Consider the following 18,144-nt stretch of genomic DNA (forward strand, 5'->3'; position numbering starts at 1 on the left):
GTTTCTAGGGATTAGAATGATGAGCTGATATTTATAGTTTAATTTGAGGGCAGTGAGAGGATGTTGGTGGTTTAAGAGCAGGATAAACTGCATTCAAGCCTGTGCCTTTTGAGCTTTAAATTCTGCTGGATTGCCATTGAGAGAAGAGCTTTAATCTGTCCCAGGTCTTGCTAAACTGTACCTGGTCCTGCACTTTAATTTATCTGTGGGGATCAATTAAGCATTTTGTTATCATCTGTCATTTTCATTAAGTTACAGAGACATTCTGAGGAGAAAAAATAGGTGAAACGAGGCAGAAAAAGAGCATGAATATGAGGTTGGGGTCCGTTTTGTTAACATGGGTTCAGCAGTATACCTAACCTAGAAAAGTTAACCTAAACAATAACGCCACCTTGTGTTTAACACGCATGTTACAGCCTTAAAGAAAGAATCTCTCAACACCCACCAAATAGTATCCTGCTGAGGCATGCCAGGACTATACTGGACCGGATGTTATGACTCTGACAACAAGAAGTAATAATCTGCGTATTATTGTGTCTTTATACATCACATACATGTGTATATCTAATAATCATGTATCAGAAATTAGAGCAACCGGGGTGCTTGGGTAGCTCACCTGGTTGAGCGTGCGCCCTATACACAGAGGCTCAGTCCTTGACACAGCAGCCGTGGATTCGATTCTGACCTGCGGCCCTTTGCTGCATGTCATTCCCCCTCTCTCTCCCCTTTCAAGACTTATCAGCTATCTTATCGAATAAAGGCCTAAAAAATGCCCCAAACATAATCTTTAAAAAATAAAAAGAAAAGAAATTAGAGAAACCAAATTATTTTTTTCATAATGTAATTTTTAGAGTTCATTACAATGCATTCTTAATGGAATCATGCTAACAGTCTTGGTAGCAGTGATGTATAATATCTATGGAGACAATGCCAGCTGTTAATTAGGATTAGCAAATAAATTACTTTTTATAGATATGATAACAATAAATATGTAATTCATCAAGATTATTACAACAATAATAAATAAAATGTAATTCATACACTAAACTATGATGCACTGAATTGCTTCGCTAGCCATTTGTATCTGCGATGAAGAAGCAAACTTTCCTCAGAATATGGTAAGATAACTGCATGATAAGGCACAGTATGGTATGATAGCAGCAGTAAGAATAGTGAGCACAATATCTAGGCCTAGATGACATCACATCTCTCTGTACAGGCTTTTTTCCTCGTCAAATACAATGTACAGCAATATTTTTCTCTGCACCCCCATAACCAGAAATAGATCATCAAGGCTGTAAAAAGTTCCTTATTCTCCTTGTGGTCTTTGTTTCATTCTCCAGGCCGTCCACCTCATCAGTCTCTCGCCAATTCTCTCTGGGATGCAGGAGGAGGTAGTACAGCACGAGACACACTAGCCCCAGCACTGAACCTCCAAAGATTAAACCACCAACTGTCAGCAGAAATGTGGCTGTCTGCAACTCTGGTTTCAACAAAGCTAGCAGTGAAGGAGCTATAATGTTTATAATAACATAGAACAAGTAGTAGATGATCATGGCTACTTTGGTGTCCTGTCCTTTGACGTTAAAAAAGGTGAATGTGAGGATGACTCCGATGACTGCTCGGTACAGAAGCTCAAGTCTACTGGATGAGCAGAAGTTGGTCTGGAGCACGTGCATCCAGATTGTCGCCAGCAACCAGACGATGGTGAGGGCTATAAGTGTGCTGTAGGGGCTCAGTATGAGGAGGAGGGTGTAGCTGAGGATGTGGCTGGTGATGGTGCAGAGTTTGTAGAGGAGGTAGATTGCTGTGGGGAGGTCAGAGGGCATCTCACTGACGTGGGGAAGGGATCTGCGCAGACAGCGGCGATAGTCAACCAGGGCCCAGGCAATGTTAAAGAAGGAGAACACCATAGATAAATCTGAAAGAAATGAACAGATGCTATAAATAATGATACAGTTAATTCATAAATATGTCACTTTCTGCCTCTACTTACACTGCATGAGTGAGCACTCATTGTGGCCCATCACTATGTATAGTTGCAGAAGGAGTTGGGGAACACTCTCCAAGAAAGCCTCAAGCAGCTTGAGCATGCTCAGATCTGTCGCCAGGCAAAACAGATTGTGGTGCACATCTCTTCTCTCTTCCACTGTATCGGAATTTGTTGTTGTCCAAACCACTTTGAAGCCTTCCCTTAGCAGGTGATAATACCTAGCAACAGGTGTAAACACAATAACAACAAAGTCAGACCTGTGCTTGCCACCATACAATACATTTGTCAGTATTAATCTTTTGCTGCTGCAAAGACAATGATGCACATCCTACAGTACACTACAGCTGAAATGTGGTTATTCCAGTTTGCACACACCATAAAACCAGGCCATTATGCATGATAAGGATAACACACGTTTTGAGTCACAACATACAGGCACTGATCATTGTAGGCTGCATGAGCAACTCATGTTATTTTGCAGATATAATGCGGTGCCCTTCCCAGGCAAAAAAAAAAAAGGGAATAGTGTATTAGAAATATATTTTAGGTATACTAAAATGTATGTTTTGTGCTTAATTTAAAGTATATTTACCATGTCCTTTAAAAAGTGTACTTCAAAATAGATGTCATTAAGTTCAACTTCAATGTACTAAATTTAATTATACTAATTCTTCAATTCCTAAAATGTTATTTCAGTGTAAAAAGTGAACTTAATTGCAAATACGTATAGTTGTAATATAGTGTACTGTAGTTGTAATGGAAAGTATACTTATTTTCAAGTCCTTTCTTATAGACTAGTATGCTTTATTAAAGTGTTCTTTAATTTCACTTCATTAAAAGTGTTTTTAAGTATACTTACAAAAGGTGCACTTTAATGTAAGTTCGTTTAAGCTGTATTTCAGTGTACTTTGAAAAAGTACACTAAATTGCAAATGCTTATGTTTGTAATTTAGTGTACTTGTGAAAATGTACTTTTAAATTTTCACATACCTGGTGAAGATGCCCATGCCAAATAGGTGCAGGACAGCAAGTCTACCTGTGGACGTGCCTGATATGTTTGGTCCTCCCTCAGTGATCCCCAGAGGACCATTCATGTCATCCCTGTACCAGACATAGCTGAAGATCTGTGTCACCAGCACCCCCGCCAGAACAAACACCAGAGTCAGTCCAGTCCACACAAAATGTTTCTCTTGATAATATTTCAGTGCCAGCCCGACGTCTGAGCAAGTGTCCGCCACATACAAGAACAGTCCAGCAATGGTTAATAACCATCGCTGTTTAGTGTACTGAATGCTCGACGGAGGCATTTTGTCATCAGTTGAAAAGTTCAACCAAAGGTTTCACTCTGTGATAAATGTAGAAATGTGGTCGCTTTTTGCTCAGTTTTGCTTTGAAGGTTCTGAAGAAAAGCTGCTGTGGACAGTTTTGTGTTGGACTCCAGCAGTTCAGGTGCCATTTTGGTCAATCTGTAAAAGCATTTCAATTTGATCAAGTATCATGAAAAAGACAGTGTTCTTAACATGCAAAAACTTTTTGTTGAAATCTTGTGCAGGTTTGCCACAAAATATTTTCTCATGACAGTTTTGAAATGCAACGTGACTGCAATCAGCTGCTGTATCACAGCTGGCCACCGTCTACTGCCCTTTGATCTCTATCATAAACACTTTATTATAAGGAGTGCTGATGAATGGCATACTTCTTACAAACGTAATAGAAAAATAATCAATGACGTTAGCAAGAATGATAAAATCATAAATGATGCTCATTCCGAACTCTTGTATAACATGTACTGTTTCAACAACTTCTCACAGAATGACATTTCGACACCTATTAAGACCTGAATCACAGAACAACTACATGTAAAGTCTCTTCACATCCTCTAGTTTCATTATCATTTTAAATTGTTTCATAAGACGCCATTGGTGACAAAGACATAAAAAGGCCAAATATTTAAGGAAAACAAATTCAGGATGGCACACTATCACAATTACATTTATATTCTCTTCACTTTAACCAAATCAAGCCATAGTTGGGTAAATGTATTGTATTTTCATAAAGATTCTTTACAAATTATTCCGAGCTCATCTAAAAAGAAAACCCCAAATTCAATCACATTCTGTCTTAAATTACACATATACAGTACAGTGTATATGTGTATACAGTATAGGTGTACAGTGCATATTATCATCAATACTTACCAGTATTCTTTGCTCATGGTAGACAGAGGTGTACAGTCACAGAGGCTAAAACTTCTGCATGCAGCACTTGTCATTCCTTGAAACATGTGATAGGCTCCACCCAGTGAACACAGTGAACTAAAGCCATACAAAGTACTTACATAATAGATCTTGTGTGTGTGTGTGTGTGTGTGTGTGTGTGTGTGTGTGTGTGTGTGTGTGTGTGTGTGTGTGTGTGTGTGTGTGACTGGCTGGCTGAGACTGGCTGACTGTTCACACTTTAACGTCACTCTTACGGCCTCTCATCATTAAAGGCATTTTTTTGGATGACTTAAACATCTGCTAGCCAGACAGCCCGGACATATTTCTTCATAGTTGCAACACCTTGCACAGGGTTTTTCCTGTAAAGTAAGTACTTACAGGAAATGCGGGAATATCTTTTTCTGAGATCAGGAACCCTGTAATGCACGTCAGACTTATTTGGTATGACCAGTAGTTTATGTTGGCTTTATTGTCAGTATACTTACTTTATGATTTTATTCTACTTGTTCTACTGTTATGCTACATTTAGCATTTACCATTATCTCATAAGTCAGTTACATAGTCTCGCTTTAAATCTAAATTTCTATATGCTGATCTTCCTCATGCGTTTTCAATTAAAGATATAGAGATAGTTTAAAGGAACAGTTCAACATTTGGGAAAATATAATTATTTACTTTCTTGCTTATAGTAAGATGAAAAGATCGATACCACTTCAATATCTGTGCGGTAAATATGAAGCATACAAAACATGGGATTTTGTGCCGGACTATTTCTTGGCCCGGAGAAGTAACTCATCGTCATCCCTTTTATTATTTTATATTTTAAGATTATTTTTTGAGCATTTTAGGCCTTTAGTTATAGGACAGCTGAAGACATGAAAGGGGAGAGAGAGGGGGAATGACATGCAGCAAAGGGCCGCAGGTCGGAGTCAAACCCGCGGCCGCTGCGTTAAAGAGTACAACCTCTGTATATGGGCGCCCGTTCTACCAAGTGAGCTACCCAGGCGCCCTAACTCGTTGTCATCCTGAGGTTGACAGGCAACCATGCAGCCAAGAAGTAGCTTTGCACATAACCCCCCCTGTAAACCTCATTTTTACACCTCGGCTTTTGTACGGATTCAACAAACCAGATATAACATGTCAAATAGTGAGCTTTAGAGGTGCAGGTATGTGGATTTTGTTACCTTTGGACAGAGCCAGGCCTGCAGCTGTTTCCCCCTGTTTCCAGTCGTTATGCTAAGCTAAGCTAAGCTAACTATCTGCTGGCTGTTGCTTCATATGACTTCAACACACAAATCTGAGAGTGGTATTGATTATCTCATCTAACTCTTGGCAAGAAAGTGTAAAAGTGTATTCCCCAAAATGTGGACCTATTGGTAACACTGCCTTGTTTAACCTACTAGCTATAATGTGTGTCAAATGTGGACACTTTTGTTCAGACCTTTTGAGACTGAATAAAAATAGCTTGGAACAGTAACTCCATAAATGGGAATCACATGTCAGATTTAAGTAAGAGAAAATACATCTATGGGCAATGTATGATACAGTCTTACTCCAAACCTCTAGGGAGCGATAGAGAGCCCCAGCTGTTTCCCTCTCCTGTGCGTAAGAGATTCTCGTTGGCCAGGCGCAGCGGCTCTCTCTCCGTAGACCCTCCCACTAGCAGAAGAGTGACACGCCATTCAATTTCTGCCTGGCCCTTCGCTTGTAGGAAGCAGGAGGGATCTCTTAGCGTTATCGTACAGAAGGATAATAATAATATCTGATAGAAACCGACCACATCTGCGCTGCGTGAAGCAAAAGTTCAGCCGAATTGTGTCGACATGGGGATCCGAAAAAAGACAAACAACAAGAATCCGCCTGTGCTGAGCCATGAGTTTGTCATCCAAAACCATGCCGATATTGTTTCCTGTGTTGCTATGGTGTTCCTTCTCGGGCTGATGTTTGAGGTAAGTCCTGTCCACATGTTGAATGGGTTTCAATTGTGGGTCATGCGGGGATACTCGCCCCGGCAGAGTGGACGGACTACAGTGCTAGACAGGGTGCCGAATACTCCCCATCTGATCTCCTGGAAAGTGACATGGCTGTCTGATCTGTTCTTCACACTACTTCCTCCCGTTATCGAAAGTTTTCTGTGCACGGTGGCCTCGTTTTTGCTTTTATTCCACGAGATTGCCGACTCATTCGGGTAGCATTGTATTAGCTTTTCATAAAGATTAAATGTGTTTTTGTCTTGATTAAAGCGACGTGGGCACAAGAGTCCACTGTCCATCTGGCTGCATACCATGTTGAAATCGATATTTCAAATCACTCGTCTACAGGCCCGCCATTTGATCATAAAAAAACAAAGTTTTTCATGTGAAACACTATTTGTGGAAATATCTTAGTATTTTGCAGACTTGCAACATTGTATCGATCTCGGTGGTTGCAATACTGTACAACGCTCTCGACTAGGTTAGTTTATGCGTAGATGTGTTACGTGGCAATCACACGACAGAGAGGGCTGTCATCACAGAAACTCGCTTGAACCAAAACTGAAAGTTGTCCTTGGAGCTAAACAGCGTTTTAAATGTAACTTGATGCTGCGGGCTGACAACCGGGACCCGTTCATACAGCATGACATGTCTGTGCTGCATGCTGGTCTACTTTCAAACAGATTTATGTTCCATTTCAAGCATGTTTCATCCTCCGTGAAAAAAAGCAGCGCCATTAGTGTAAAATTTGCAATAATTTTAACTACTTCCTGTTTTTGTTTTACAAAGTAAAATTCCTGTCCAGTAACCGCTGTTGCAACCTGTATATTGGATCGTAATGGCAGCATGAACATTTTCAAAAGGATGGCTATTTATGACATTTTATCTAAACAGTGAATACTTCTTCTTTGTATTTAATTTCAGCGTGTTGTCCACGTAGTTCTTTTGTTGTGAAAGAGGAACAAGCAACCTTCCATTTTTACTTTAAGATTTGGCATTTTTAATTGCCCATCACACATCACTCATATTACCCCTATATAATAATACTGATTATTTGTGTAATTGTTCTAATTGTATAAATGTTCTATTTATTCTATTCCCAACACCTGCAGAGTGCTTCATCACCTTTTTTCTGTTGTCACAGTAATATTGCATAATTCCCAAATGGCCTCGTAGATTTGGCTGATCTTTGTGTACTATCACCCTAAAATTGCTAGAATATGTTGCTAAAATAAAAAAGTCAGTGACATTTAAACCAATGTGTCACTTTAACTTCAATATTCATATATGAGTCACAGTTACAGTCACAGTGTATAAACACAAGTAACCCTGTTTGATTTTACAGTACAAATGTATTTGTGCACATGTGCAGGCTAACATGTTTGTTTTTTCACCTGTCTTTATCTACAGGTCACCTCAAAGTTTGCAGTGTTATTCATAACTGTCCAGTACAATGTCACCATATCAACAAATGGTAAGTTAAGGATTAAATTGAGAGTATAAGATATATGGTGAGAACAGATGTTATCAGATAATGTGTTAAAATGAATACTGCAAGTTTTGGCTTTGACATATACAGTATTTTCTTAGAGTTGTGCTGCTGGAAGCCTCTCATTTGGATTCTAGACTGGTACTTGCGTGGCTTTACACAAACCCATTTGAGAGCTCCTTTTTTTCTTTTGGAGCTAAATTTAGTCTGCCTGATTTATAAAGTTCTCTTGTGGCAAGGTCGTGCTGCGTGAATTTGGGCTAAGGTGTAAAATAGGCCTCTTAATTAAAGTCCTGGCCATTTCAAGGTTGTCGATTTCTTTGCCAACTTTAGATACTGTTGAAGGAATGTACAACCCCAGAGTTTATTCATACTCTGTCGTACATGCTGGAGCTTTCCAGGCTGCCAGCTGGTAATTTAGTTCTTATCTGAGAGACCTTACCACGTACCTAGCTCTGTAATTTATTTACAGCATGTATCTAATTAGACAAATAACATGCAGCACCTAAATCTCTCTGTAGTGAAACAAATTCAATAACACCACTGTATTTTTTGTGCTGACTTTTACAAATGGTTGGACTGATTTTGTTACGTGGTTGCATAAACCATGAGCACAGCAGTGCCGCTCAGGCTTTCTCAAGCGGTTTGCTGGGAATTGTGTTCCTGTATCGTCTAATCTCTGTGCTACAACTCATCATATTATTCACAGTGTTTCACAGATACCGGGTTGGAGGCTGTATAGATAATATATAACTTTAGAAAGACAGAAGAGGCTCTGTGTGTGACAGTTACTGTGCCGAGACAGTCAGTGTCTCTGGCGTTTTCAAAGTGGTGTAATACTGCACAGTCGAGAGTCCCTAATGCTAACACCGCAGAAATTAAGGTTATTAAACACTGAATAACTGGCTTTATAGTTCATGTTAAGAATGAACTGTGTGCATATGGCATTTTGTATATGAATGAAACACATTCCCAGATAGAAGTATAAAAAGAATGTGTCATGCTCCTTGTGATGACTCTGTCTGACTTTTGTGCATGCTACTGAAGGCCCAGAGGAGACAGCCGTGAACCACTTCCACCATGGCATCAAGGACTTGGCCACTACCTTCTTCTACATGCTGGTGGCCATCATCATGCATGCCATTATACAGGAGTATGTGCTGGATGTAAGTGAGACCCAAACGTGACTACACAGACTTTAATCTCAACAAGCAGTTCTGAATTTTTTGTATTGTTGTTCATCTTTTCAGAAAATTAACAGAAAGAAGCACTTCTCCAAAACCAAGCACAGCAAGTTCAATGAGTCGGGCCAGCTCAGCGCCTTCTACTTATTCTCCTTCGGCTGGGGTGCAAGCATCCTGCTTTCTGTACGTACAGTAGCTAAGCTGACATTTTTCTTGTTTACATACGCCCCAAAACCGTCCATGATTGTAATTTAAATGCGTCTTTGTTCTTAGGAAAAGCTCCTGTCCAATCCAGTCACCCTGTGGGAGGGTTATCCCCATACACTGATGTCGTAAGTTTGTAATTTTGTGTGTGGAGGCCATGTGCATTTTAGAGATACTCTTTGTTATTTATGGTTTAAATAGACAAGAATAGCTGTCATATGTTACTTTATTGGTAATTTTATAAGAGCTTTAAGTGTTAATTAATCATTTTGTAACTCCTGTTTTTCCTTCAGATTCCAGATGAAATTCTACTTCATTTGTCAGCTGGGCTACTGGTTACACGCTCTCCCTGAACTGTATTTCCAAAAGACAAAGAAGGTGTGTGTGTGTCTTTGTGTCTTTGTGTCTTTGTGTCTCTGTGTCGTTTTGGAATAGTATGACATACTGCAGCGTCTGTTGGGACCATGAGGCTACTTCCTGTTCGACTTCCTTGGTTATGTTTCATTGTTTGAAAGAATCATACTCGCCTCTGCTTATGTCTACATGCGGAGTAAATATTTTGACCATTCTTGGCCTTCCATCCTTTGTGTTTACTGTTTAGGAGGATATTCCACGCCAACTTGTGTACATCTTCCTGTACCTGGTCCACATTGCAGGCGCCTACATTCTAAAGTAAGTAACTGCCACTTTGGAAAGCCTAAAATTATGTGTGTGATTGTGTGGTACATGTGGCATTTCTCCTGTGTTTGTACACTGCCCCTTCAGCAAAAAGTTTGTGGTGTCGAGTGGAGCCCCCATGTGTTGTTCCTGTCAGTTGTAATAAAGGGGACACGTGTCCTTGTGTCTTTCAGTCTGAACCGTCTGGGTCTGGTCCTGCTGGTGTTGCACTACTTTGTCGAGCTTCTGTTCCACGTTTCCCGCCTGCTCTACTTCAGCAACGAGAAGAGACAAACGGGGTGAGTTCTCATGTTCAGCATGGTGTGTGCTAATCATTGTGTGATTTGTCTGTGGAATTCTACCATTTAAGAATTACTAATGGTAAAAAGTCATCCTGTTGTCTTCCAGTTTCACCATATGGGCCGTCTTGTTCGTCCTTGGACGGCTGCTCACCCTGTCCTTGTCCGTCCTCACTGTGGGCTTTGGCCTCGCCACATCTGAGAATCAAGGCTTTGATTTGGCTGCAGGAAACTTTAATGTTATTTTTGTTCGGTAAGAGTGTCTGAGAAGAAAAAACAAGACTACTTAATCCTAAAATGATATTTTTTTAAAACTGCTTACTGGATTCAACAGCCTTTTCGAATTTAACATTTATCAAGCCACACAAAAAATGCTCTCTGAAATATATCTTTAGTGTTATTAGTAGGACTGTCAAAATAACGCGTTAATTTCGATTAATTAATCTGAGAAAAAATAACAAGTAAAAAAAAAATAACGCAGATTAATCCATTCCATATTGACGTTTGACTCGGAGCCGTTCTAGCCTAGCCTGACATCGTCATTCTCAGATTCTAGTCAGAATGTGAGTCTGAAACCGCTCCATTGGGCTGTGATTATGGGGCGTGTTCCAACCAAGCTTCGCTTCAGAGCTCGAACCTCTTATGGCGCCATTTTAATGCTACAAAGCCATCACCTCCCGTTAGCATTCCATTAACTGCCATTCATTTTGGCGCCACTTTGACAGCGAATAACTTTACATCTGAAGCGTTTAAAGACTCTATTTGTCCATTGTTTATTTCTAAAGAAACACGACTATGTATAAAAGGCTCCATTACCTTGTATCTCACGTTATGGCTCCGCAGCAGACGTTTTTGTAAAAATAGGCTAACGATTGTGTCATAACCATTCGACTTCGAATTACCGTATAGTACAGGAGAAGCACGCAGGCAGTTTCGTCTCACATTAGCTGTTTAAATGTAATTACTAATATTAACTAGCATTTTAGTTAGCAATAGCCTGTGCCTATGTTATCTCCTTACATATACCTACGCTCTCCGTCACTGCAAGATTGGGAATGATTGAGATTTCTCTTGGCACAGCTACCAGAAGACTTACAACTTTCAGACACGTTGCTCACGGCACATTTACGTCGTCTCTCTCAGTTGGAGTCTGCGCAGTAATGCTCAGCGCTCACCGGAAAAGCGCTTCTATTGGCCTTCACTGGTCTCCGCCATGGATGTATTAAGAGCAGAGCAACGGGATCTGTTGGTCCATTCTTATATACAGTCTATGAACCAAACCATAGACAGTATAAGAACCAAACAGGGAAAGAAAATTCCTCTGCACTCATTGGATAGACCTACAACCAACTTCTTTTGCTTCTCTGATTCGTTCCGTTTTGTTGTCTCCATCTATTTCTTCACTTACACTGTCACTCTGTCGAAATATGCACACACGTGGTTCACTCCATAGGGTTTGTCACGTAGTGGACCCGTGCACTGACGTGTACGAACATGTGCAAGTGGCACGGTAACTGGCCAATGAAACGTGATCATTATAGCGTTTCAAGTGGGCTCTAAATCGAACACAACTAAGCCACACAGCCAACGGACGGGAAACAGCACTCCACAAAATATTGCATACTTATTGCGACACTTTCGATATATTGCAATGACGATGTTGAGTCGATATATCTATATATATCCCCTATTCTAATTCTAAATGGGCAAATGTGTCAACATCAGGTTGGCCACTTAGAATAAAGAAACAAGAGCTCATTTCTATGCTCACTGTGGAGTACTGAGGTTTAACAATCATACAGGAAGGGCTATATTGTAGAAAAGGAAGAGAGCTGTTCACCAACACCACCAGAATGAAATGCAACCATAATACATCTTGTGTTGAGTATGAGCAAAGCCAAGTGAGAGAATTCTTCCTCTGTTGCTCTTACTACGCTGTCAATCACTATTGCTCTCTTTACACACATATACAACCTCACAACACACGTCTTTATTAACCTTTTGATTTATTGACTGTTTCCAATTTTTTATTAGGATAACTGTCCTGGCTGCCATCTGCCTCACTCAGGCTTTCATGATGTGGAAATTTATCAACTTCCAGCTGCGCCGGTGGAGAGAGCATGCCCAAACTCAGACCTTGAAGAAGAAACAAGTTCCTTCCAAGAGCAAATCAAAGAAAGACAAAGGTGAGCAACGGGCACAAAGTATAGGGCACATTTACTTAATTATGAATGTGTTCTTCTGCAAGCACTGGACATTTCCCCAAGCAATAAAATAAATAGCAATCAATACATGCATTTCTTCTCAGTATATGCATAATGTTCATGCTTACATACACTTAACATAATTAATTAATCAAATTTGGATGTGTCCTTTGTTTTTAGCCAATGGAGTAAATGGAGTGAACTCCCATGGAGCCGATTCACCAAGAGCAAGAAAAGAGAAGTCATCATAAATATATTCCCCTCCGCCCCCTCTATTGCCACCTTCTCAAAGAACCATCTTCTCTCCCCCCCCGTACCTCCGCAGGTGTATCCAGCCAACAGTCCCTCCAGCTCCTCAACCACCACATGCATTTTCAGCTCCCACACAGGATTGACCTCCCAGCTGGACTTCAAGGGCCAGAATGCATATAGCTTTGCTTGTCGCCAGTCGTCCAGCACGCCTTGATTTAAAAATCATTGCTCTGCTGTGCCATTTCAAATGAAAAGAAAACAAATTCCGAAATAAACTATGAAAAAAGACCTTATTTAAGAAGTGCCTATTGATACAGATTGTTTTGTACATGCTGTGTAATTTTAAAAAATCAGGAATGATGACGTCAGTGTTTAATGTTTTCTTGAATCAGGTCATTCCATGCTTTTACCTAAATAGTGGTTATTACAGCTTGTGATTTATTTTCCTTTTTTCCTTGTATTTATAAGTGCTAGTCGAGCTCCTCTTCTTTGCCACTGACTCCTGTCCCTCTTTTGAGGGATATTTGTAAACATTTTATGGAGTTTATAAATTTCCTTATAATATTTCTTAATGTTCCATCAGTGAAGGTCACATACAGTCTTGGTATAATCTCTGGGTTCACACCACAGACTTTTCAAACTCAATCAGCAAGACATTGTTACGTTTTCACCATGTCACTGGCCAACAGACACCTAAAGATGGAAAGTGAAGTATCATGTTTTCACTCATAGATGGAGTAGGGAAGAGTGTATAAAAGCAACCAAGGAAAACAGGAGACATCACCCTGTAATACTGTAAGTAGATTCACAGTTCAGTATTGTGCAAAACTGCCAGCAAAGACATAGTAACCTGATGTAGCATTTAATCATCTGAGTTCAGAGCAGCTTTGTAATCACAACAGAACATATTCATTGCCATAAAATGATACCGATTTTTTTGCAGTTTTGCCTATAACACTGTCAATAAATGAACACACTTTGCGTTTTAGTTTTGAGTGATGAGAACTTTATAAGAGATGGAAAGAAAAATCAGGCAAAACATCCCTTTAGTGAGTTTGATTGAATCACTGTCTTGTATGGTCCCTAACCATTTGCTGTTTAATTGGAATGGGTTTAGTGTATTTGTTTTGCCTTGCATATTATTGCTTACCTTTAAAAAAAAAAATGTCCACAAGAATGATTTGTTGTTAAAGCATGGACTGGGAATTTAAAAAAACAAAAACAAACATATTTTGTTTGACTGTTTTCCCGCCTGTTTTTCCTAGACTGTGCCAAATGAGCTTGGTTGACTGTTGATGTATGCCTTTCACTTACATGCCATAAAATGAATTTACAAAGCTATGGAGTGCAGTTAACTGTATTGTAAGAATGAATCTCCTAGGTAACACTGGTTAATTCTAAAGAATAAACCCATTAACTAATTTAGGTACACAGTTCATGGTTGCCTCCGGCTGTATAACAGCAGTGTATGTTGGTTTCTCAACTTGTTCTGATGGTTTATCTATCCTACAAAGAAATAGTGTTTTATTGAAAAAGAACTATCAGAATTATTATTTAACCCAGTATCACAAATTTGGTTAAGGGGGCTTTTCAATCTGTAGAGCATTTGTTACCCTCTATACTTAGAACCTTGATTCGGATAAGGAAAAAAAATTAACTTTTAACGGGGGAAAGAATGGAGGAAATCTCATGGGAGCAACAGAGAAGGGATCCCTCTTCCATGACAAACAGACATGAAATGGATGTTGTGTGCACAGAATAATTGTAGCATTCGTTGTACACATTTTACCATCTGCCTAAGGAGACAACAGAGGGGATGTGTAGTAATTATATGGCGGAGCAACTGCGAGAAAAACCTACACAAATGGTGGTGTGTGGTTGAATGTGTCTACATGGAGTTTCTGTTCTCTCCAGTCTCTACTCTTTCATGAAAACATGTAAGCTACCACTCTGTTGATATTTTACCTATCCGCCACTTGGTGGCAGTGTTGCACGCGTTTTATAAATTAGAGAAAACGCCTGCCTGCTTTGATCCATGACCACACAGTAAAGCAAGGTCGCTAAATAAGTAGGACACGCTTATTTGTAACATTTCTAAAGCGTTGTTGTTATGTTAGCTTGTCGTTTGTATTTTAATACATTATGTTCATTTCATAAAATAGCAAACAAAATGTCATGTGTTGTTTGTTGAGAAAATCTTAGCCGCTGTTGCACATTTTCCTCATCACTGTAGTTACTGTCAGATAAAGCCTCTTAAAATGAACTAGGTTAAATTAAAATTTAACTTTCGGAGATGTGTTTAAATAGGAAACTTCAACTAACGTTACCTTCCTTTTACCAATCTTTTTATTTGCGGCACAGTGCTTAGCCTACACAAATAATTGTATAGGTTGACATACATCTTTATGACCTTAAATGTACACATATGTTGGTAAGCAGTATTATTCACTGGTGTAAATGTATTAGTGTTACATGTATATTACAGTGTTTCCCCTTGTATTGGCACACCGGAGTTGGGATGCCGGTCAGTCCCTTTTAAACATTTAAACATTAACGTTACCTACTGACAGTCATGACACGGTTGTGTTTTTGAAGTACCTGTCAGTGGTTGTCAGATGGAATGTCAGTAAATGAATGCTGTTCAAATATCAAGTATTATCGTGTCATCCTAACAGGTAAATCGCCGTAGGGTTGCTTACGAACCCCGGCGGTACTGAGTTGATACCATAGGTTGATACTGCTGGAGCCCCGTGATGTGGTTTGGTGTGGGGGAGGATAGCAGCTACCAGCCAGATAAACACTCAAGCATTGGTTTGCACAGCAGGAGTAACATGGCGGCACAGTTAGCCAGCAGAAATATTGTTTCACTACCGCGAAGGTCAGAGCGGCGTCTGATAAACGGAATTTAACAACGAGGACACAGCCGAAAGTATTACATCGTAAGTAGCCACATGTGCTGGTGCTTCTTGTTGAGACGGGACGAAAGTGTTTTCGTTGTGAAATCCATTATCCAATGCGAGGTCTTCAATCTCGGTTGTGTGTCTGTCTGGCACAGGCTCTCGCTTCGGCGTTAGCTTATTAGCAAGCGTTAGCTTCTTGGCTAAGCCCGCTGCCTGTGTCAATAGTGTTTTCTGCAGCAAACTCAATTAGACGGCTCAGACAGCGAGCTTGCAAACGAGTTATTGCAATGTTTGTCAGACGTTTAAATATTGAGTAGTGGTAGCCACATACACCTTTGATGTAAAGTAAAATGTAGCGTGCACAATACTTTCATATGTCATTGTTTTTTGTGCTGAGTGAGCGTGTGACCGGACGAAGTTCGTCAGTAACGTTACAGCAGGAACGTAGTTAGCATGCTAACTGTTTAGCTGCAGGCTAGTCTGGCTAGTTCAACGTCGTTGTCAGAATATACGAGTCAGTCCGGACAGTTCTCTCCACCATGTGTTTGAGCGGGCTGTTAACCTTGTTTGTTGTGGTATTATTCATGCCTCTGTACTACTTGCTACGTTAGGTGAGTTGACGAAATTTCTGCATTTGTTCAGGGTGCAGGGACCATTCTCATTTTTTGCTGAACTAATGTTTCTCTCGTGTTTGACTGGCGTTACTATGCATTGTCGAGGTGCTCCTACTACTTAGCTAGTTAGCGGCCAAGCTATAATATGAGCACTTTGCCTCTTAAACCAGTAGCTTCAAACATTTGACAAAAGTATTCAGAAAGTTATCCATGGACTTAGCAAACGTTACACCAGATACCCAGACTATCGCTCTACGCTCAAGATCTGAAGAGGAAAACAGTGCGTGCAGTTTGTTGTGACATTGCTTTCCAAAAACGTCATAAACGTATACTTATGTTTCACACCATCAGGTGGCAACCCAATTACCAGGCAGTCACGTAGGCTTCATTGTGGAGATGTAAATAGAGGCAGGCCCTGTAATTGAATACAGAAGATGCTCTCAAGATGCAGTATGTGTGTTGCTTTGTTGTGCCTGTGTTGAGAGTGCAGTACACTCCTTTTAAGGGCTCCCCTGCTTGACTGATTCAGGACTATACAGGCAGACAGCTTGTGCCATTTCAGTGATTGTCAACATTCCTTAGTAATGCTGGAGGAACGCATCTTGTGGAACCAGTTGAGCAGTTTCTTTTACATCACTGTGCCCACCTGATGGTGCACATTACTCACATCACTGATATGAGATTTAACGTGACATGTTGTACAGCTGCAGTTTGGATGCAATTTCAGGGCTTCTGTGAAGATGTGATGGATTTCAAGATTACTGGTAGTCCTATGCAAAATAAATTCTCAAGGAGTTAAAAAGAAACAATAATGGCATGTGGTTCATATTTTTCATTAACAGCACATTAAATATCAAACATCAATATTTGTGTGTATTCTTTTCACCTGCATGCATGTGTTGTCTGTTAACCACTTTAAACATACTCCTCCTGTCAGCCTGAGCATATTATCTATGAGGCATAGTGCCTGAAGTTATTGACTTTGCAAATTGCAGTTAAACAAAACTCACTCTCTACAAGTATGTTTTTGGTGGATATTGGCTGAAACAATTTGTCCTTGGAAGACAGGACAAGCCAAGAAGTAAAATTACTTCTACAGCTGACCATATTTTAATTTTGAGTGTGTCAGATCAATGAGGACACAGCATGCATATGACGCCTGTGACAAATGCAGTCCTGTACAGATGGAAGCATACATTCCTACATAGTATTGCTTTTGTTGTATGTTGTAATTAAGGTTGAAGCATACTTGTTTGTGTTAAGAATCATATAACGGGGCTTTTGCCTTTGCATCGTACACTGAAAAATTGGTTCTGTGTCTTTTCGACTTAATAGTGGGATAGAAGGACTGTGTTTGGATGACGACAGTTCAGGAATTCATGCGAGCGTGTATGCAAGTATGTGGATGTTTATACAAGGATAACTGGTTGGAGGTTTTCTCACACTGACTTGGCATAGTTAGTGTAATGGGTGTTACCTAGAAGTAATTCTCTGCCTGAACACATTGTTAACTAAAGCTACGGTATATAGCAACAGGTGTGTGACAATAATGCTGAGCTTGTCACATGGTTCAGAAACATTCTCTACATCCATCTCTTGCTTGCTAGTTGTTTTCTCTTAGTCTGGGCTTCACTCAGCCCCTGTAATTTTCTTTACACAAACCCATCATTTTATATTGTTGTTTAGTTCTTTTTGGTTGCCTACCCCATGTTCAATGTGTGTTCATAATTCAGTAAAACAAAGCAGTATTTTTCTGTGCACTTGGAGACAAGCCTCTCATCTTGTAATCACTGACTTTTGCCCTATGATAGGCTTGCGTCACCTGAGTGATACTGTAATCATTTGACCCTTGTTCTGTAGCTTCAGTGCCAGTTCTTGGGTTGTCTGTCACTGTTAGCTTAATATGATAGTCCACTAATACGTTTTTTTTTTACTGTAGCCCCACTGTAATGTAGAATTAAATTAGTTTCTTGTATTTAAGTCAGACGTATGTTTTGAGCAGACTTTGCATATGTGTAATGAGACAATCTCTACAAATAAAAAAAAAATATTTTGGTTTTAAGCACAAAATGACAACAGTGGTTGTTCGAAAGTTACAAATACTATAAAAACCTCTTTAGCCTTTTTTTTTTTTTTTTTTGTCATTTAATTTTTGG

General features: G+C 39.8%; 3 protein-coding genes across 9 annotated transcripts in view; 2 read left to right on the forward strand and 1 right to left on the reverse strand.

Annotated features, from left to right (window-relative positions):
* Positions 1-830: 830 nt before the first annotated feature.
* Positions 831-3,449, reverse strand: xkr9 (XK, Kell blood group complex subunit-related family, member 9). The gene is given in 4 exon segments (XM_031282228.2): positions 831-1,921; positions 1,997-2,211; positions 2,984-3,333; positions 3,336-3,449. Coding segments are annotated over 4 exon segments (1,311 nt in total). The 3' UTR covers positions 831-1,289.
* Positions 3,450-5,856: 2,407 nt separating this feature from the next.
* tram1 (translocation associated membrane protein 1) lies at positions 5,857-13,815 on the forward strand. Its single transcript, XM_031282132.2, has 11 exons — positions 5,857-6,161; positions 7,596-7,659; positions 8,722-8,840; positions 8,925-9,041; positions 9,132-9,190; positions 9,356-9,440; positions 9,664-9,734; positions 9,914-10,018; positions 10,128-10,271; positions 12,053-12,204; positions 12,403-13,815. The coding sequence occupies exons 1-11, from the start codon at positions 6,036-6,038 to the stop codon at positions 12,471-12,473; spliced, it is 1,113 nt and encodes a 370-aa protein (XP_031137992.1). The 5' UTR covers positions 5,857-6,035; the 3' UTR covers positions 12,474-13,815.
* Positions 13,816-15,122: 1,307 nt separating this feature from the next.
* The window catches only part of ncoa2 (nuclear receptor coactivator 2), a 63,515-nt gene continuing 60,493 nt past the window's right edge, over positions 15,123-18,144 (forward strand). For 3 of the 7 annotated variants that reach the window (XM_031281900.2, XM_031281898.2, XM_031281901.2), the window contains exon 1: positions 15,127-15,413. The gene's annotated coding sequence lies outside the window, so the exon portion shown is untranslated. Of the gene's footprint in view, positions 15,414-15,473; positions 15,986-18,144 lie in introns of those variants that run through there. The other 4 variants (XM_036000425.1, XM_031281899.2, XM_031281902.2 and 1 more) reach the window with 3 other exon arrangements.

Source organism: Sander lucioperca, chromosome 1 (assembly GCF_008315115.2).
Source record: "Sander lucioperca isolate FBNREF2018 chromosome 1, SLUC_FBN_1.2, whole genome shotgun sequence".
NCBI classification, from domain to species: Eukaryota; Metazoa; Chordata; class Actinopteri; order Perciformes; family Percidae; genus Sander; species Sander lucioperca.